General features: G+C 36.9%; 1 protein-coding gene across 6 annotated transcripts in view; it reads right to left on the bottom strand.

Annotated features, from left to right (window-relative positions):
- The window catches only part of Scfd2 (sec1 family domain containing 2), a 413,685-nt gene that overhangs the window by 324,974 nt on the left and 66,160 nt on the right, over positions 1–22,551 (bottom strand). For 5 of the 6 annotated variants that reach the window (XR_012435809.1, XM_074042264.1, XM_074042261.1 and 2 more), the window contains exon 4: positions 15,344–15,519. Coding sequence is in view for 5 of the 6 variants with exons in the window: in XM_074042264.1 (XP_073898365.1) it covers positions 15,344–15,519 (176 nt within the window). In the remaining variant the exon portion in view is untranslated. Of the gene's footprint in view, positions 1–10,847; positions 11,808–15,343; positions 15,520–22,551 lie in introns of those variants that run through there. The other variant, XM_020161793.2, reaches the window with a different exon arrangement.

The following is a 22,551-nucleotide window of genomic DNA, read 5'->3' as shown; positions in this document are numbered from 1 at the left end:
TACAAACTGTGATCATGGTGTAAAACAGTGAGAGAAGCAGCAATGACTGAAGGAGTTAAGAAAAGAATAAAAATCTCAGTGTTGAAACACAGAATCCTGCTTGTGTCACCGAGATGGCCTTTAGCCAGCCTAGAGAAAATCATGTACATGTATGTGCTACAACATTCTTCTCAAGGCTTTGATTGAGGAAATTATTTTTAAATGACTGCAAACAGACCACTGTGAGTAGTTGCCAAAAGGCTTATCATTTTTATAGACAGGACAGTGGACAACTATGAAATAAAAAAAAAAATACTAAGTGGCAAACATTTGCTAATAATACCTTGAACTTGCTTTTTTATTTGAAGTTTTTATCTGGTTTAATAACTTATTGTGATAACTAATTTAATGACAGTTCTGAAGGAAGGAAAAAGAAAAGGACTTGGAACTTCAACACTACTTGAATTCATTAAAAATAGAACAGCTATTTCAAATAGCATTTTATCCCTATAACATTGATTCCAAATGATTTGCCCAGCACAAGTCAGTACTAGTTCTGGTTACTATATTTAATCATGATTTCAGAGATATGTTAAAACATCAAAGAGATATCATCGCAAGTAGTGTGCTGGGAGAAAAGAAACGGTGCCAAAAATTTTAAAGCCCTAATTTGTATTGTGTCCTATCTACTTACTGTCAGCTTTGAAAAGTAATGCAGCTCCAGCTCCATGCACTTAATTTGGAACCCAGATATTTGCAGACAAGGGCAGTAGTGAATCCTACAGAAATGTATTTATGTAGTCCCTCAAAGGAAGTTTTTTTTCCCTCAAAAGAACATGGACTGGCTACCAGATGTGGAGTCCATATGGCACTAGGACAATAAGAATGGACTAAAAAGTACAACAGACAGGAGCAACCACTCTGAGATGATGGACAAATGTTTGGTTCTATTGACTTTCTAAAAAAAAATATATATATATATACATATATATATATATCATATATATATATCATATATATCATATATATATATATCACTTTATTTTTAAACTTAGAAATATGACTCAACCTGTCATTTTTTCCAAATCTTTAATTTTTTTAGTTTGAAAGGAAATTTATCCACATCTAGTTTATTACGTGGTCTGAATTCTGTCCTTTACACATGAAGTTCACGTTAAAGTTAGGGAAGGAAAACTGAAACAGGAAGAGATAGTAAGATAGCTTTACCTGGTGAAGAGTTAAATTATGTTTGCTTTAACCGTCAGGGACTCGCTATAGTAAATTAGTCACTAGAGCCTGTATCTTCTGTTTCTGCATTCTCTCTTGAGTTTTACCCTTCCTCTCCAAGTATCAGCCTTTTCTCCACAAGCATGTAGCTGACATTCACATCAAACACACCAAAGGCCCTGCAACATGCTGTGTACCATCTGAACTCTGCGCCCTTGCAAATTTACTTCCCACTACTTTGTGGGTTTTTTCTGTTCCCCCATAACTTACAAATTTCCTTCCTTCATAGTTTAAGTGTCAACCATCATTGGGAACTGTTTGGTTTGCCTAGGGAAAGTTTGATCTTTTTAATGCCTTTTAAAAATGAGCCACTGCAAGTAAATCCACCAATACTTTTTTTTTTTTTTTCTGGTGTTGGGGATAGAACCCAGAGTTTTGCACATGCTAGGCAAGTGCTCTTCCACTGAGCCACACACCAGCGTAAACCCACCATTGCATTTCTATTTTAATGGAAAAGAAATAAAGAGAATACTGAAGGCGGCTGACATTTGCATAGAATTCTAAGCTAGGCACCATGTTAACTCTGTTATGAAATCTCATTCAAGGCTAGAGTCTCAACAGATAAACAGCTCTTAGAAATGTATAAAATAATACATTCTATTATGCAAATTATGTTTCTACAACAGATACAAGAGAAAAACAAAGGAAGTAAAAATCTCTCAATTCAGTTGAGATAGAATAAAGATAACCACAAATTCTTTGCTTCTCTTCCCCTTAGGAAATAAAGTTTAATTCTTTCCCCTTGATTTTTGTTAACAATAATTCTGAATTATTCCAAGACAAGAATTCCTGCAACCTCCACCAGATCCCCCAGAAAAATTTCTGTGGGAGATGTGGCCTCTACTTGAAAAGTCTGACTACCCTGCAGCTGCCATGCTGGAGAGACCAAGGATTGGCCCTGTAGCCACATCCATCCTTCTGCTCCTACAAAGCCCAGATATGTCCCCAGGCCATCTTGGATCCTTCCTCCACCAGTGAACATTACCAAGTACCTTCAACACATGCCATGGGGAGCCAAAGCATTGCTCAGCTAAGCCCTGCAAAATCATGAACTATAATGAAGTGCTTGCTTTAAGCACAGGTTTGGGGTAGCTATTGTCAGGTAACGATGGAAGCTTCTACTCATGGAAAAATTAACAGTCATTTTGATGTATTCTGCAGCATTGTTGTTGTTACCGCTATTACTATTATTTCTTCTCCTCCTCCTTCTCTTAGTCCTCCTCAGCCTCCTTTTTCTGGAAACAGGCTCTTGCTATACAGCCCAGGATAGCCTTAAACTCATGATCCTCCTCCCTCAGTCTCCCAAGTGCTGGAATTACAGCTGTGCACCACCACACATGGTTTCCTTGTAATTTTTTCTAAGCACCTAATTTCCCTCTACTCTGTTCACCCTTTTTAATATTTAACAGAGTTGGCTTCAAAGTATACATGCAGTTTTATTTTTCTTATCCATAGAAACTGTTTTCCCATTAAGATGACATGGGTACCATTTCCCCACCTCATTAAATATTCTTCAGATCCTTTTGTAGATCATAAACATGTATAAGATATGCTTCTCTCAAATCTTTCTATAATATCAATACATTACCCATCTAATGTGAAATATATATACTTCATAAGTATGTATATTCTTCAATACATTAATTTTTAAAAGCAGTACCGGGATTGAAATCAGAGCTTGCGCTTGCTAGGCAAGCAGTACCACCTGAGCCATGCTCCCAGTCCTTTTGCTTTTAGTTTATTTTTCAGATAGGGTTTTGCACTTTTGCCTGAGTAGGACTTGGATTGCAATCTTCCTCCCTCTGCCTCATTAGTAGCTGGGAGTACATGCATGAGCTACCACATCCAGCTTGTTTTTGAGACAGGGTCTTGTTAACTTTCCCTGAGTTGGCCTCAAACCTCAATTCCCCTATCTTCTCCCCCAAATTAGCTGGGATTGTAGGTGTGAGCCACCATATCTAGACAATATCTTAATTTTTAATGAATAATGCATTCCATTAATCTCCAATTGTGAAACATTTAGGTAGTTCCTAACTTTTATTATTTTAAATAAAACTATAATGAACATCTTTTGACATAAATTATATCAATATCACTGATTATGTCACCAGTATTGATTATCACAAGTGAAGTTACCAGGAAAGCCATAAACCATGTCAACTCTCAACATACATCATCTAAATGCTTTGACAAAATCCACTCTTTCAACAGCAGTGTTCCTGGGTGATCACACTACTGAGCTCTACCCAGCACTAACTTATCATCTGTAAATCTTTGATAATTTGATGTGGTAAATTACATCCAGGGTAGTTTGGATTTATATTTCTATTACTAGGAAAAGTAACACTATTCTTTCTTTCTTTCTCCCTCTCTCTTTTTTTTTGGTGGGATTGGGGTTTGAACTCGGGGCTTCTCACTTGCAAAGCAGATGCTCTACCACTTGAGCCATACCTCCAATCCATTTTGTTGTAGTTATTTTGGAGATGTGGTCTCATGAACTATTTCCTGGGTTGGCCTTGAACTGTGATCCTCCTGATCTCAGCCTCCCAAGTAGCTATGATTATAGGTGTGAGCCACAGTTTCCTGGCTAAGTGAACAGTTTTCATATGCATATTAGTCACTATTATTTCTTCACCTGTACAATGGCTGCTCCCCTGCCCCCTCTCCTTTTTGAGACAGCCTCTCACTATGCTGCTGAAGCTGACCTGAAACTTCTGGACTAAAGCAATCCTCTTGCCTCAGCAAGAAGAAAAGGGACTAGAGGCACATGCCACCACTCCCTGCTTTGTCAATTTTTTGACCATTTTTCTTCTGTGGAATGGTAAGAGAAATAATTTTCTTATTCATAGGAATAGATTTTTTTATGTCACATATAGATCAATTTTTTTTATTGTTTTATTATTCATATCTGCATACAAGGCTTGGGTCATTTCTCCCCCCTGCCCCCACCCCCTCCCTTATCACCCACTCTCCCCTCCCTCTCCCCCTCAATACCCAGCATAAACTATTTTGCCCTTATTTCTAATTTTGTTGGAGGGTACAGGCAGTAATAGGAAGGAACAAGTGTTCCTGGTTGAGATAAGGATAGCTATACAGGGAGTTGACTCACATTAATTTCCTATATATGTGTGTTGCCTTCTAGGTTAATTCTTTTTGATCTAACCTTTTCTCTAGTTCCTGGTCCCCTTTTCCTATTGGCCTCAGTTGCTTTTAAGGTATCTGCTTTAGTTTCTCTGCATTAAGGGCAACAAATGCTAGCTAGTTTTTTAGATGTCTTACCTATCCTCACCCCTCCCTTGTGTGCTCTCGCTTTTATCATGTGCTCAAAGTCCAATCCCCTTGTTGTGTTTGCCCATGATCTGATGTCCACATATGAGGGAGAACATACAATTTTTGGTCTTTTGGGCCAGGCTAACCTCACTCAGAATGATGTTCTTCAATTCCATCCATTTACCAGCGAATGATAACATTTCATTCTTCTTCATGGCTGCATAAAATTCCATTGTGTATAGATACCACATTTTCTTGATCCATTCGTCAGTGGTGGGCATCTTGGCTGTTTCCATAACTTGGCTATTGTGAATAGTGCCGCAATAAACATGGGTGTGCAGGTGCCTCTGGAGTAACCTATGTCACAGTCTTTTGGGTTTATCCCCAAGAGTGGTATTGCTGGATCAAATGGTAGACCAATGTTTAGCTTTTTAAGTAGCCTCCAAATTTTTTTCCAGAGTGGTTGTACTAGTCTACATTCCCACCAACAGTGTATGAGGGTTCCTTTTTCCCCGCATCCTCGCCAACACCTGTTGTTCGTGGTGTTGCTAATGATGGCTATTCTAACGGGTGAGGTGGAATCTTAGTGTGGTTTTAATTTGCATTTCCTTTATTGCTAGAGATGGTGAGCATTTTTTCATGTGTTTTCTGGCCATTTGAATTTCTCCTTTTGAGAAAGTTCTGTTTAGTTCACTTGCCCATTTCTTTATTGGTTCATTAGTTTTGGGAGAATTTAGTTTTTTAAGTTCCCTATATATTCTGGTTATCAGTCCTTTGTCTGATGTGTAGCTGGCAAATATTTTCTCCCACTCTGTGGGTGTTCTCTTCAGTTTAGAGACCACTTCTTTTGATGAATAGAAGCTTTTTAGTTTTATGAGGTCCCATTTATCTATGCTATCTCTTAGTTGCTGTGCTACTGGGGTTTCGTTGAGAAAGTTCTTGCCTATACCTACTAACCCCAGAGTAGTTCCTACTCTTTCCTGTATCAACTTTAGAGTCTGTGGTCTGATATTAAGATCCTTGATCCATTTTGAATTAATATTTGTATAGGGTGATATACATGGATCTAGTTTCAGTTTTTTGCAGACTGCTAAACAGTTTTCCCAGCAGTTTTTGTTGAAGAGGCTGCTATTTCTCCATCATATATTTTTAGCTCCTTTGTCAAAGACAAGTTGGTTATAGTTGTGTGGCTTCATATCTGGGTCCTCTATTCTGTTTCACTGGTCTTCATGTCTGTTTTTGTGCTAGTACCATGCTGTTTTTATTGTTATTGTTTTGTAATATAGTTTGAAGTCAGGTATGATCAATACTATTTTTATGGCAAATACTTTTCCTATTGTATTTGCCTTTTGTCTCACACTAAAGAAAACAACTCACCAAAAACAAACAAAGAAATGAAGACTACATCATCCCTACATAGACTAACTAATGAAACGGATCTTGTGTTCTCTCTTATAAAACCACAGTGAAAATCCGAAGAAAAATCACTTGAGTGGGTAACAAGAGAAATAACTCTATGTTTCAGGGCAGTTTTCCATCAATGTTTAACACATTTTCTCCTGGAAAAGGCTTTTTGCAATTTGTTTTGCCTGTTTATTTTAAGAATTCAAAATCAGGAAATTAAAAAAAAATAGTGTTCCTGTATATGTGTTAAGAAAGATTCTTGTTAAAAATATATGGTGTAACCTATAAGTAATTACCCAGCTATGGATTTATTTTTCTGCACAGATGTAAAATGACATAAGTTACTCTAGAAGAAGTACTTCCATAATGTTTGTAAAATGACACTGCAATACTACACTGCAAGTTACAAGCTAGCACAACACCACTGGATAGCACTTAGCAAAAAATGTGGTCAAGGGAGCTGTGTCTTTAGACAGTCATCATGTCAAACAGTAACGCATGCAGGGACAAAGACAGACTAAGCAGTGTCCACTCAGCACTTCTCCACTTCTGCAGTCAGTTCCTTGACTTGAAAGTAGAGAACAGGACTAACAGAGGGAAAAGCAAGGCACTGATGGTCAGATGCTCAAGTAAGCCAGGCTCAGCCAACTCCAGCGTCCCAGCCAGAAGGAAGCTTGAATATCTCTTGAAATATATCTCCAGCTATTGAAGAGTAGTAGTCCATGGCCCATACAAAACAGCTCAATCAACAATTCCCCTTATCTAACCCTCTAAGATAGGAAAAACATGGAAAACAGGGGAGAAATGTACTCTCACATCCAACTGGAATGTCCAGTCTCACATCCCCATTAACATTAAACCAACCTCTAGTACCTCAGACTCCTAAGTCAGCATGTTCTAGATAGTCAGCCAGGTAAGGTATAAGCCTCCTTCAGAAAACCATGCCATTAGGTCAGTCCCAAGGTGTCCTGTAAATGAACATTAGCAAGACTGCTTTCTCTATGGGTAACTGATATCCAAAAGAAATTCAATTATACAGTGTTATTTCCACTCATTCTTAGAAATCAAATGTTTAGAGCTGGGGATGTAGCTCAGTAGTTGAGCGTTTGCCTAGCATGCACAAGCTCTGAGTTCAATCCCCAACACTGTCAAAGGAAGGGAAAAAAGAAATCCAGATGTTTAAAAAGAAATCTCAGCAATCATGGGATGGCTAGTGTGGTACAAACAACTACAGGGAGTGGCTCAGGATGGAAGATTCAGTCAGTAAAGAGAAACACAAACCATTATTATCCATTTTGGTCAAGCAAACCAGAATGGCTATACCCTTCTTGTTTTTCACCAAAGACCCACCCACAAGTACCTTCAGACACTGGCATAAAGTCTGTATTTTGAAACATTTTTGGTAGGCCCACAAAATGCAAAGAACCAAAATGGTTAGCCTTGAATTTACTTTGTCTAATTACTAACTCTGGCTTCCAGCTGGAATAACACATGATGTCACTGATTCTGTGTCAAGCCCAGTTTAAGAGCAATAGCTTACACAATCTACATATTTGACTTTCCTTTTCTAACCAGGTGCTTGACACAAATTCATCCAGCACCCTTCACAGGGGAAGAAGTAGTTTATGGGTATTGCTTTCTCTGTCTCTGTCTCTCTGTCTGTCTATCTCTCTGCCTCTCTGTCTCTCTCTCTCTCATCATTCAAACATGCAATATTAAAACAAAATATTCTGCAAGAAAAAAGTGAAATCAAGATGATAAAAATTCTTATGGAGGGATATGTAAAGTCTCATAAGGATCAATTAAACATTTCTAAGAAATAAAACTCAAGATGAAAACCTAACTTGAATACCAAACTTATATATCAAGGATCAAGAAAAATTAGTGAGAAAAAATGCATTTCTATGATTTTAGTACTGATAGAGAAAGTTATCAATTTAAATGCATATTAAGTGAGCATTTTATAACTGAGTCATGCCATCTCTATTGTGTTTCAGAAACTTTTTACCCTCATATCTGCAAACAAGTAAGAGAGGGGCATGAGAACCATTCTGATGCTTTACCCCAGGACAAATGCTCCAGGAACACGGAGTAGTGAACAGCATGACTTCAGTATCAGACACACTGGCTTTTAGCCTGCCTCTGATACTTACAGTAGGATCATAGTCAAATGCATAAATTTTCCAACCTCTACCATACAGTTCTTAAATTTAATTTATTGGCTCAAGAAATTCACTTAAAAATTGGTTGGTCAGAGAAACAATAGTATTAATGCAGCACTTGATACTCAGGCCAATCTACAAAATCCTGTTTGGTCCTACAAGGCACAAATAGTTCTAATGTACTGATATCTAATTCATATTACAAAATAAGTTGGCCATCCATGTTTCAGCTTCATAACTTCACTGTCCAGCAGGCAGCATGTGCTCAAGAGATGGTTATTATGTGGAATGAATCATAATACATTCTTTTGGAAAAGGCTTTTCAGCTTTTCCTTTGACCATGACACCTTTCTTGGCAAAAAACTGGGGAGCCTCTCAGGGAAAAGAGAAAGTGATGTAGAGATTTATATTTCTGAGAACAAGTAAAATTTATTATCCTATCTATAAGTGAGAGAGTTTCCCCAGGTATTCTGAATTGTCAAAAAGGGGGAAGACGAAGGTCCTGTCACTAAAAGTAGAGTCATAATAAGGGTCTGATCTGAGGAACCAGCATTTTAGGTAACTCAGATCTCTGTAATTCCTTAGACTTCTTAGCCATTCTGACTGCTTATTTAATTCCTAGTAAATATTCTTCATTAGAGACTTTTTCAATAAATTCTTTGTAAATTTTTTAAACCCCAACAACCTTATATTGCACTAGGACAAGTAAATCTTTATCTACTGTGAAGATACTCATTTATATTTTATGAATATACAGATAGAGGCCAGACTGGGGGATTTCTGCATGGAAATCCCAAGAGGAGAGGGTGGACTGCCACTACTGTGAGCCAAGTTGACTTGCTATTGGGGGACTAGGAATCAGAGAGCCTCTATTCCTTGTCACAGGCAAGCCCCAGCCAGAGCAGACTCCCATGAAAATGCAAGACAGCTTGCTCTAAAGAAGAGTGGAGAAGGAAGCAGCAACTACCACCCAGTGACAGCAGATCCCAACCCCAGAGAGTAAAACACAGGTACAGCAGTGCCCTGAGGAGGGCCTCCCCCAGAAGAGGAAAAGCAAAGGTGAGCCTGCTCAGTTAAGCCCTCTGGCTATCTAAAATTTACCAGCCAGATAAAATACCACTGTCACCAGGACAGGGAGGAATAGAAAGTCAGAGAGGCCAAAAGTATGCCTAGGAAAACCCTTCTGCATGGAAATCCCAAAAGGAGAGAGTTGTTTCCCCCTGATGCTTGCTTCTGCAGTTATTTTTTGGTGTAGTTTTGTGAAAAGCTTATTCCATAATTTTCCCTCTTAGAAAAAATCCTGTCAAATTCTCTCTCTCATCTATAAACAGCACCTAGGTTTGACATAGATCATCTTTTCTGCCGCTTTCCTCACTCTCTATTCAAATGATATTGTATATATGTTTGTAAGTGACAACACCCCATGCTGAGTGGTTCAGGATACCATGGCCTTTGGCCACATAGAACCAGACTGCTAGAAACTTCTTCACAGAAAAACTCAGTCCTAATTATTATAAATGGCTAAAAACAAGGCATTATAAAACAGGGCCTCCCAAGGGGTGGTGAAGCCAGAGCATGCTAAAATGAGCCACTATACTTCCAAGCTGAGCCTTATGGCTTGAAAGGTAATAGAAGTAGAGAACTCAGATGGCAAAACCCACTAATCTACAATAGAACTAGCAGACATACTATTATTTCATTTAGGTAAACTTTGTTTCAGAAAGAGGTAATCTAAAATGTAATTTTTTTTAAATGCTACTATTAAAAACTACTTTGACAACTAAAAAAATAACATGCCTATTTTACATTGCAAAGACAAATACAATTTAAAACTAAAGCACCATTATACCTGAATAATATTGGATGGTTTTTATACTTTACTTCTTACTTAAAACCCATCTTCCAACATGGATTTTTATGTAAAATAAAAATTTTGCCTTCAGAAATAAGTGGAAATGGTAATATGTATATATTTACAAAGCATGTGCTTTAGAAAGTATAAACACAGCTGTTTCCTTCACTCCATAGTTTGCTAGCATTTTATAGCCACAATAAATTATATTACACTCAATAAAAGCTTTTCCCTGTGACAATCAGCATAAAAACATCAAGTATACATTGAAGATTTAATGAAAAATATTGGTAAACATTATTGGATAGTAAATATAAAAAGATAGAAACATTTTTCTAGTGACAGACTCATTCCCCCTCAATAAATTTTAATTAAGGAAAACAAAATCTAGATGAGAATATATTAAAGACATTACTCACATAAAATAGGCTGGCATTTTAGGTAATTTTGGCCCAGCTAAAAGAATAAGTAATAATAATTACCATATTCTGAACACATACCATATGCCTGCCAGCTATTAAACTTAGTGATGTTGTCATATAATCTCATTCAATCCTGACGATAACACTGAGAAAGATTCTTTATTCACATTTAGAGGAAGAAATGAACCCAAACTTTCTTGCTATATTATAAAAAAGGAATTCTTCATATCCTTAACCGCAAAATAAGTAAATCTGTACTCTGGTTAAAGAAAGAAAAACTGTAGTAACAAGAAGTTCTGGTGTGCTATTGCACAGTAGTGTTACTGTATGTAGCAATAATGTGCTGCATATTTCAAAAAGCTAGAAGAGACAATTTTGAGAGTTTTCACCATAAAGGAATCATAAACATTTGAGTAGAAAGAAATGCTTAATCAGATTTCGACACTAAACAATGTATATATAGATGCATAATTTTTCTGGTGTGTGTGTGTGTGTGTGTGTGTGTGTGTGTGTGTGCAGTACTACGGTTTGAACTCAGGCCCTTGCACTTGGCAGTCAGGTGCACTACCACTTGAGTGAACACCCTTAACTTTTTTTGGCTTTAGTTATTCTATGGACAGGGTCTTACTTTTTTGTCCAGGTCAGCCTGGACCACGATCCTCCTATCAATGCTTCCTGCATATCTAAGGCTACAGGCATGCATCTAGCTATTGGTTGAGATGGGATCTTGCCAACTTTTTTACCCAGGCTAGCCTCGAACCCCAATCTTCCTGATATCTAACTCCCACAGTAGCTGGGATTATGGACAGGAGCCACCGTGCCCAGTTAATTTTTATGTTTTTACGTATTAGTTAAAAATAAACTTAATTTAAATAAATAAAAAAATCAATGCATTGCTCTAATTGTAAATTGAAGAAATAAAAGCAATGTAAAACAATTAAAAGAAAGCAAAGCTGCTTTGTGAACACATTCATTAACCACATCAAAAATGCATCTGTGTTCAGGTTAAACTTGTTCATTTTTTAAACAGAAAGAGAATCATTTGGTAATTTGTACATATATACTAAATGCCTAAAATACTACCTTGGAGATAAAAAGAGTGAAAAAGAGTCATGAACACACTTATTTCCTTTGTCCTTTTAAAATTTATCCACTGCTTATAAATTTAGATTTTTCTGAAATAGTTTCTCCTTTGAGTACACAATGTTCACTTTCTTCATTAAATCTCTAAATCGAGCACGTTCCAGAGCCTGAGTTGCTAACTCCACACTAGGTCACCAAAGCACCACTAGCCGGCAAGTAGCAGTGAGAAGAAATGCCATAACCTACTTTGAATTGCAGATTTCCAAGACTGAGTTCCTTTTCTTAACCAGGGTTGTCTATAATGGTACTTAGGCCATAAGTCATCATTGAGGTTTCAGTGATGGAGACCTGGTAGAAAGTGGTGGAAATGAGTCTCCAAAGAAATAAACAATTCTCACTGCTGGCTAAGATTTCTCAGTGGTGTTTGAACCCTTGGGAAAAACTAAACGTTGCCTTCATGCTGAAAATAAACTCAAATGCTCCATTTCCTAACCAAAGTCTGCAAAAGGGACAGCTGACCATATATTATGACTTGTTACACTAATGGATGAGTGTACACTATACAAAATAAGCACATTCATAAACAGAAGGCAATTACAACGGCCAGTTTATAAGTTTGCATATGCTAAAACACAAACTTGTTAGAACCCAGAAATGACTGAGAACAGAGTGCTAGCTAGAATGATATGCATTATGATCAAAACAGAATTTTAGTATTTCAAATGTTTACTTTTTTCCCCAGCTTCTTTACTCCTTTTCCATTTTCTGAAGGAAGCATAAAAAATTCCATCACCACATCTAATAGTTTAATAGTCTAATATGAAATTATAAATATAAGATGGCTTAGAATTAATATTTTGTGGTTTCTTCAGAAACCTCTAATAAGTTGACAGATTGTCATTCTTAGAAGAAAATCTCTATCTTGTCTTGTCTGGAAACACTTTGATTTGATTCTGGAGCTTGCAGCCCCACCTTAGAGGATATCCAATAGTAGGCAGCAGCAGGGGAGGAGATGATCCATGCAATAGGGCAGGGAGCAGGAGGGAGGTTGTGACAGTGGCTTAGAGCAGGTTTTCAGAGCAAAGAGGATGTCCCCAGGAATAGGTGACAGCGGTCCAGTGCAGGATGTCAGAACCAAAGCAAGGTAAGAAGATCATCTATGCACAAGGGCTGGCAGGGTAGAGTATGTGTTGTTGGATCCAAGCAGAGATGGTGGGGTATCCATGTGGAAAATGGCAGAAGAGAGGTCCCAGTGTAGGGTATCAAAACCTGAGCAAGGAGAGGAAGGTGTCCAAGTGACTACTTGGGACCAAGGGTGGTAGAGAGGACAGGGGGTAGGGAGAGGTACAGAGAGAGGAGAGCAGGCAGCAGCAGCCATGCTTCGGTTGCCAGAAGCAAAAGGGATCCATGCAGAGATTAGGGAACAGCAACATCCCAGAACAGAGTGTCAGAGCCTGAGAAAGCGAGGACATCCAAATAGAAGTGGCAACGGCAATGACATGGCATACAGTGTCAGAGGCTGCAGAGTAAGGAGGGATCTGTGCCATGAAGCAGCAGTGGGAGTGTGGTGTGGGGGCTGGAGCATAAGAAGGAGGAGGGTACCCATGCAGGAGGCAGAGGCAGGGATAGCACAGTGTGAGACCTCAGATTCTGGGCAAGCTGAGAAGGACATCGCATGGGGATGCTTCAACACAGCCATGATGCATGAGTGTCAGAGAACATCTGTGTGGGCTTGGCCATGGCCTATGGCAGGAAGTACCCAGATAACAGAGGGCATCCACTGGAACAGGCAGCAGCACTAAGGGAAGCCTGGTTACTTACAGAGGGGAGATTTATTTATATGTTCAGGATAATGGGAGACAGGTTCCTTGGGAACACTTGCCAGAGAAGGAAGTCACAAATACAGAAAGAGAGAAAACTCAAATGAACCTTATGGCACTAGGTTAGAATTGTGATATTTGTATGGACTCATGGCTTTTAAGCGTGATAAAGATACAGACAAAAATATAAATAATAATTAGTAAATCTATATTCACTGTGAGACATTTTTAAAAACAAATGCTATCAAAAGATAAATCAAGGATAAGAAACTAAAGAGATTACAGTTTTGAATCACCCAATTATTAATGGTTATTCATGATATTTTTGTTATTATTAATATAAACAACACCACAATAGGTCCAGGTGATTCTTCAAGTATATTTGCTTTCAAGCAATTGGTAAGTCCTTTCTTTCTTTCTTCTTTCTTTTTTTTGTGGCAGTACTGTGGTATGAACTCAGGGCCTCATACTTGCTAAGCAGGCATTGTTCTACCACTTCAGCCATACTCCCAGCCCAATTATTCCTTTCTTAGACAAATAATTCCAGAGAACAGAAAAAGTGAAACTTATCCTGATTTTACCAAACTAGTAAAAACCTTGTTTTCAAAACCAGACAATGGTGGCACAAAAAAAAAAATGCACTCTAATTTCACCTATGAGCATAAATGCAAATAGCTAAGGAAAGAGTAGTAGACTGACTCCAGCAATGTTTGTGTGGTATACCCTGTGTGTGTGTAAGATAAAGTTGATATTATCCCAAGAATGCAATGATGATTATTTAACACTTAAAAATTGCAAATGCAATACTTCACATTAACACCTTAAGGGAGGAAAGTGAAATGGCATTCCAAGTAAGCATTCAATAAAATTCAACACTAATACATGATTTTAAAACAAAAGCAAAAACTTTAGCAAAGTAGGATTAGGAAGGAACTTCCTGAGAGCTGATGGGGTGGCTCAAGCAGTAGAGTACCTGCCTAGCAAACGTGAGGCCCTGAGTTCAAATCCCAGTGCCTCCAAAAAAATAAAAAATAATAATACGAAATGCAAAAGATAAAGAATATTAACTAGCCTATATTAAAATTGCAACATTTTATATAATAAAATATGTAAAAATTAAAGTCAAATGCCAAACCACAAACTGAGAGGTGTTTGCATAATAGAACTTTAAAAGTTAAATATTCTGTTACCCAATAGATAAAAAATGGGCAGAGACAAAAAATGGTTCTGGGGAAGGAAGAAGATCATAAGAGTTTAGTATCAAGAGTGCTTCATCTTTATCTCTAGTTTCATTTCTTTTGGGCAGGGCACTGGGGTTTGAACTCAGGGCCTCACACTTGCTAGGCAGGCACTCTGACACTTGAGCCACTCCTCCAGCCCTAATTTCATTTCTTTAATGAAAAATAATCTAAGATAAATATGGGGGAAATGATAAGTTGTATTGAGTCTATGTGGAGAGTACATAGGAAATTGTGTTTTATGTAAGTAAAAAAATACCTCATGATTTTTAAATTCTTTATTGTTTATACCTTATAATATAAAAATATAAAATATTACAGTTTCCCATGAAAATATAAGTTCCTATCCTACACACAAATCTCTGCCTAAACACTACAAATGGAGTTCCCCACTCTTCATCGTTTGCTAAACATCACTTCAAGGCATATGCTCTCTATTGTTTAAGCTAGGTGGTGTCATAGAAAGGTAAACAGCAGTAGTCTTTTACAAGAAAAGTTGCAAGGATCAAATAAAGATGTCATGAAATCAAGAAAAGTCCAAATGGCATAAAAGTGAAATAAGGTTTTCAAAAGTTAGTCTAATATTCAAAAAAAATCCATTTTTAGTATTCAGCAAGAAGCCAAAGATGTCACTGTTAAAAATTTTATAAAACAAGTGTAGAAACAGTTTCCACTTGAATTTTAATTTGGGGGCACTTAGACAATTCAACACACAGTACATGTCAACAATATGATTAATGACTAAGACTATAACAAATATCAAAGTGTTTCTCTGAAACCTAAACTTTAATTATTAATTTTCCAACAAGTTTCCACAGCAACATACCTGGAGGAGGAGCCTTTCAAATGCCAGAAAGTTGTCCCACTTGGCAGTCTGCGGGTGTTTCAAAGTTTGAACTGTGGCCAGCCCAAGCTGTAGGAGCCCACAATGGTTCACTAGAGCTTTTATGTTGTTCTTGAAGAGTTGAATATAGGATGTGAGCTGCCCTGGTGTGACTCTCCCTGAAGAAACATAACAATTTATCAATAGTAAAAATTATGAGATGGATGCCATGAACACTGAATACTACTGCCTTATCTTTGCACAGAACTTCAGAGTTGCTGCACGCTTTCTTAAACTGTTGTGCTCTTTCAACAAAACAGTGACAATAGCAAGTTGATACTAAAAGAAGCTGTTCAGGAACCTGGCCAAGGTCATATTTCTAGTAGAATTCATTTTATAATTTTGTAATACCCCATAAACAAGTTTTCAAATAAAGTCACACGAGTAAATATTTGTTGAATTCAAGCTGAAGTACCAATTCATGACATGATACAGGAATTAAAGAACCAAAAAAGCAAGATTTCTAGTTGGCATATGTACACATATGCAAATAAGAGGAGGAATCTGTTATGACTACTGTAAGACTTAAGCATTGATATTAGTGGTTTTACAATATTCATGAAGCTCAAAACTGCCTGTTACACATAGAAAAATACACATTTTTCCAGTAGCAAAAACAATAGAAGAGACATCAGAGAAAGAATTTGTTATGGAACATGGCACATTTGCTAAAATGATCACCTAGATTTAGAACAGGACAATCCACCTGAAAAGGTCAGAGGTTAAGCAACACACATATGCAGACACCCGCATACACACACACACACACACACACACACACACACACACACACACACACACACACAATTTGTGGATTCAATCCTTCAGAGACCTGAAGTGAACAGCAGCGCTTTGACTGACTCACATCCAGCTCACCAATCTGTTACATTTCAGCCCTGACATTCATCAGTGCTTTGCAATAGATTCTCCCCATCAGGCAAAAAGAAGGCCATGGGGCACACATAGCTGCAACCCCAAAAAATCATTTCTACACATCCCATCCATGCCATGTCTATAGGTTGCTCTTTGACACTGAAATTAGAGTTTGTTATTATATCTAGATCTTTAAATACAGGCAATGAAACCACCTGAATTTATTTAATGCTTTACAGTTTATAGGTGCTTACAAAGACATGTCCTCTTAGCCAGGCATGGTATTTCATGCCATTAATCCCAGCACTCAGGAGGCAGTATCAGTAATATCTCAAATTTGAAGCCAGCCTGAGCTATATGCTGTGATCCTGCCTCAAAAATAAACAAATAAATAAACACACCTTCTTTTGATTGTCATGGCAACTTCATGAGGCAGCAAACGAGGATAATGATGCCTCTGTTTGCCCCACCTGAGGCACTATAAACTTAGTTTTCCAAAGTCGTAGATAATAGATATATCACTTAATAAATGGCCTAGGCAAAAGATACACAAAATAAAAACCTTTCCATAGGAAACTTAAAAGTCTGCAAGGTTTCTATTTTTTTCATTAAATTTTTTAAAGAGATTAAGAATTTTGAAGTTCCTTCTTTCCAGTTTATCAGGGTAAGCATCTAAAGAAAAGAATAGTAGCCTGGGCATAGTGGTTCATTCCTGTAATCCCAGCTACTTGGGAGGTGGAGGTAGGAGGATGGTTGTCCCAGGCCAACCCAGGAAAAAGCAGATGATCCTACCTAAAAACAAACTACAAAGCAAAAAGACTTGGGCATGGCTCAAGTGATAGAGCATTTGCCTAGTAAACATGAAGCCCTGAGTTAATCCCAAGAACTGGAGGAGAACAGCAACAGCAGCAGCAGGAGTGATCAAGTAGAGAAGTGAGTCTCACTAGTTTCCTTGGCAAAACAATGGCTCATTCCTGGTTCTCAAAACAGCAATTTTCCTCCTCCAGTACTAATAGAAAAAAGTCTCATTTACATTTTCTTTCCTTGTTTTCTTAGATAGGTTTACTAAAGTATTACATACACATAATAAAATTCACACTTTTCAGGTATAGAGTTCAATCAGTTTTGACAAATGCAAGCAGATAACCACTTCTACAATCAAATACAGAGCATTTCCATTACTCCAAAAAGATCCCCTCCTTGTAGTCAATTCTGTCTCCCAGCTGTATCCCTTGGTGAACACTTACCTGCCTTTATCTGATTTCTGTTCTGTGGTTTTCCCTTTCTAGAATGCCACAGAAACGGAATCACACAGATGCAACCATTTAAGTCTTGCTTCTTTCACTTTAGCTCAATGTATTTGCAACTCATCCATGTTGTTGCTTAGATTAATATTTTTCTCTTTTTTTCTTGCTAACAGTTCATTGTATAGCTAAACCATAGTTTATTTGGCCACTTATTGATCCATTTACCAGTTAATGATCATTTGGGTTGTTTACAATTTTTGGAAATAATGAATAAAGCATTCACAAACATCTGTGTACAAATTTTCATGTGTATATGAATATGTTTCCATTTTTCTTGGGTAAATTTCTAGGAGTAGGTTGTTGGGGTCATATGTAATTATAAGAAACTGTAACACTGACTTCCATAGTGGGCATCTCACGAGTAACATGTGGGCAGTTTACCTGCCTAACATCATTACCAGCACTTGATACTGTCACTGATTTTTATTTTAGCTATGCTAATAAGTATAAAGCAGTGTCTAACTGTGGTTTTAATTTGCATTTTTCTAATGAGTAATGAGGGTAAACATTTTTTCCTGTGCTTATTTGACACAAAATATGTTTTCAAGTAAAGTGTCTTTTCAAATCTTTTGCCCATTTCTTACTTGTTTTATTTCCTCATTATTGAGTTATATCATTAATTTCCATCAATTCATTGATTCAGTATACATTTTTCTATGCCAGGCACTATTCTTGCCCTTAGGAATAAACCCATGAATACCAACAAAAATCCCTTCCTGGGACACTGTATTTGACCAAAAAGTAAAGAAGACTAACATCTCTGTGATGCTCCTAATTAATTCAACCTATTACATGTCATTCTCTCTTAAGTGATAAGGACCTTTTATGTAAATGATTAATATTTTTATGCCATGATATCCTCTAGTACTTATTATATCAAATATCTGAAAACAAATGGGCTAAAATCTTAAGACTACCAAGTAGTCTTATTTTGTTTTGTTTTGTTTTTTTCTTTCGCAATGCTGATAATGGAAGCCAGGGCCTCACATACACTAGGCAAGTGATCTACCACTGAGCCACTGCCCCCCATGTATTTGTTTATATGCTGTACTGCCAGTGATGCAACGGGGCTTCTGAACCTTCAGAGCCTATCAAAGGGACAGCAATTTAACAACCATACTAATAATCATTTAATCATGATAAATACTACTAAGAAAACACGTCTTGACCTAGCTACTCAGGAGGGAGAGATCAGGAGGATCATGGTTCAAAGCCAGCCCAGCAAACAGTTTGCAAGACCCTATCTCAGCAAAATCCATCACAAGAAAGGGCTGGTGGAGAGGCTAAAGGTATAGGCCCCGAGTTCAAACCTCAGTACCGCAAAAAAAAAAAGTCTTGAAAGTACAAAAGGTTGTATGTGGTACGAAAACTGCCTACTATCTCTACAAATGAAAGTGGAGAAACAAGGCTCAGGACACATATAATTCATTTTATAGAGAGTATAGGAAGTCATGAGCTTAGATTTCTGTTGTAATAACTGTACGTTTTGTGTGTGTATGTGTGTGTGTGTGTGTGTGTGTGTGTGTGTGTGTGTGTGTGGTGCTGGAGTCAACCCCAGGGCTCACTCATGCTAGGCTAGCCCTCTACCACTGAGCCATACCTCTAGCTCCACCATATGTTCATTTTAAAGATGAGATCATCATGCTGAGTGGGGTAAGTCATGCTCAAAAGGCCAAATATTGAATGTTCTCATGCATTTGTGGAACCCAGACCTAAAATGATGATGATAATAATGGGAGAAGAATGCATACAGGATCTCTGAGGGGATCAGTGAGGGGGGAAGGAAAGAATACTGAAGGATGAAGAGGATGGAAGTTTCCTTCATAGCTGCATACAAAGACAGCATAATGAAATCCACAAAACACTGTTGGAAAGAGCAGGGAAGTAGGAGAAGAGGAATGGTAATATAATGGGGAGGGTGAACTTATTCAAAGTACACATATATACATGTAGGGAATTCTCAAAATGAAATCCCCTCATATTAGTTATTAATGTATGATAAATCAAAATAAAAAATTCTTAGCTGGTTTGGGATTTTTTTTTTTAAAAGAGGGTCTTCAATTAAAAAACATAGTCAATTTTTATTAACATATCATAGCTGAGACCCAGACTCAGTCACCATATTTATGCATAAGGCATATGATATAAAGGAACAAAATATGCATATTTCTTAATAGGAAATGCCAGCAGAATGCTACATTGTGTATGTAGCAGTTATTCACCATTGCTGCTCTAGTCTGTTTTCCTCTGCACAGTATATTTTTTTCTCATACACATGTGCCCCTATTAGATAAATAATGAGATATGTCATGGAAGCAGATTTTTCCCCTAATATCCATAATGTACTAATTGGAATTCAGATTGAAAAATGGTATTTCACACAGATGGCAATTTTTAAAATTTTTTATTTTATCATTTTTACATTTACTCATATACATTGTTTGGGCCACCACCCCCTTACCCCTCTCCCCTTTCAGGCAGAACCTGTTCCACCTTTTGTTCTCCAATTTTGTTGTTGAAGAGAAAACATAAGAGATAATAAGAAAGACATAGCATTTTGCTAGTTTGAGATAAGGATAGCTATACAGAGAGATTCCTAGCATTGCTTCCATGCACATGTGTATTGCAACCCACATTGGTTCATCTCTACCAGACCTCTTTACTACTTTCCAGTCCCCTCAAATGGCAATTTTGAAATTTAAATTTAATTACAACCTGATAAAAAGCAAATGGAAATCAACTAATTGACTACCAAAAGTATTGTAGTGAGAAATTAATGACTTGAATAAAGCTTCACAGTTCATTAATTAAAACAGAAAATAGCTAGACCAGGTACTGAAAATAGAGCATTTATCCATACCTTACTTCACACACAAAAACTTCTCCATCAGATTACACAGTGATTTTAAAATGTCAACCCAAAAGGCTTTGCAGAACATTTTAAAGAGCCAGAAGCCAAACATTAATTTATATCAAGACTGTGTATTATATAGCAACTTTTTGAAAAGTGACAATTTGATATCTGAAAAGTGTTTTTCAAGTAAGAATTGCTATTAGGCTTTATTTTTCCTACTTAATTCATTTTAAAGAAAGAGAAACAAGCTTCTGATTTTAATCTACCTAAAAGAAAAACAAAGACTTACCAATCTCCAATTCTATAAATTTTAAAAAAAAATTATGTTCAGGCAGATAAAGTGGTTCAAGTGGTAGAGCACCTGACTAGCAAGCACAAGGCCCTGAATTCAAGTACCACCAAAAAAATTATCTTTTTTCTATACCTTTTTCTATACTTGATTCTGGAAGTTCAAAATCAGTCAACACTGTTTATATCAACAAAGTCAAATTATTTGCTTCTACTACATTTCCTACTCATATGATTATATTTTATTTGCTGTTAAAATGTACAATGGATTTTTAAAATTTCTTATTATCTACCTTAATCAAAGCTCTAAACTATTCTAATCTCAAATACATTGTCGTGTCTTTCCTCCTCAACCCCCAAAAATGTCTCAAATTCACCCTCAAAGTGTACAATTCAGTGAGTTTGGTATATTAACAGAGTTGTACAACTATCAATGCTATATAATTTCAGAACATCGCATCACCCTTAAAATAAAACCCAAACCCAAATAAAACCCCTTCACTCTCCGGTCCCATTGCAGCAGATGGTTCTCTAGGACCTTCTGCACAGCTACCAGCAGGGATCCTTTGATTGCTCTCTTTGGTAGGATCTCTGTTTTCTTTCTTGGTATACTGCCTTGTTTTGATGAACATCCTCAAGTAATTTCCTCAGAAAAAAATGCATGGAAAACAAAGTATTTTTATGTCTGAAAGATTTTTGCCCTCACAATTTATGATGATGTATCTGAGTTTAGAATTCTGGGTTGAAAACAAGGCATTGCTTCGTTGTCTTCTGGCATTACAGGTTGCTAATAAGAAATACATGCTTATCTCATTCTTGCTCTGTTGCAGATGACTTTCTTTTAAGATCTTCTCATTCTCTAGTACTTTGGAGAATCACAATTATTGTGCTTAATTTACAGGTTTTTATATTCTTCGTACTTGCTTCTCAGTAAGTCTATTCAATTTGAAATGTTTCTATTCATATCTGAGTAAGTTTCATACTCTTTCTTTGCTAATTTCCTACCTGTTTTCTCTCTCTCTCTCTCTCTCTCTCTCTCTCTCTCTCTCTCTCTCTCTCTCTCTCTCTTGCAGTACTGGGGTTCAAATTCAGGGCCTACATCTTGAGCCACTCCACCAGCCCTTTTTTCAAGATAGAGTCTCGTGCACTATTTGCCCTGGTTGGCTTCAAACCATGATCCTCCTGATCTCTGTCTCCTGAGTAGTTAGGATTACAGGAGTGAGGCACCAGCACCTGGTTATTTATGAAACTTCTAAGAGTTCTTGAGTCTCCTGGATTGGTTCTGTACATCTTTTACCTTGTTTTCATTTTCTCAATATCCTTTTCTTTCTTCCTATATTTTAGGAGATTTTTTTTGAGATTTCTTGATTTATCTTTAAAGATAAATATTGCCAAATATTTTATTTTCACAAAAATATTTTTATTTCTAAGGAATCTTTTTTGAATAGCAGTTTAATTGAGATATAAATCACTTACCAGAAAATTCATCCTAAATTGTGTTTGATATATTTATAGTTTCACAACCATCAGTGCTATATAATTTCAAAACTTTTTATCACCCCTAAAAGAAACCCCTTAACCAAATGAAAAAGATCCATTCATAGTAGAAATAGAACCCAAACAAAACTCCCAGCTGGGAGACATAACTATACTTACACCAGGAAACAGATAAGCAATAAAAATTAGAATATTCAAGTAATTATAACAATAATTGAACTCTGACTTTTTATACAGTAAAACTTTCATCATGTAATTTTTAAATCTTCATGAAGTATAAATTCCTGGAAGCCAAAAAGGAATAGAAGAGTACTAACTAATGGAGCAAAAAA

Source organism: Castor canadensis, chromosome 9 (assembly GCF_047511655.1).
Source record: "Castor canadensis chromosome 9, mCasCan1.hap1v2, whole genome shotgun sequence".
NCBI lineage: Eukaryota > Metazoa > Chordata > Mammalia > Rodentia > Castoridae > Castor > Castor canadensis.
The sequence above is the reverse complement of the archived record's forward strand: the minus strand, read 5'-3'. Positions and strand labels throughout refer to the sequence as shown.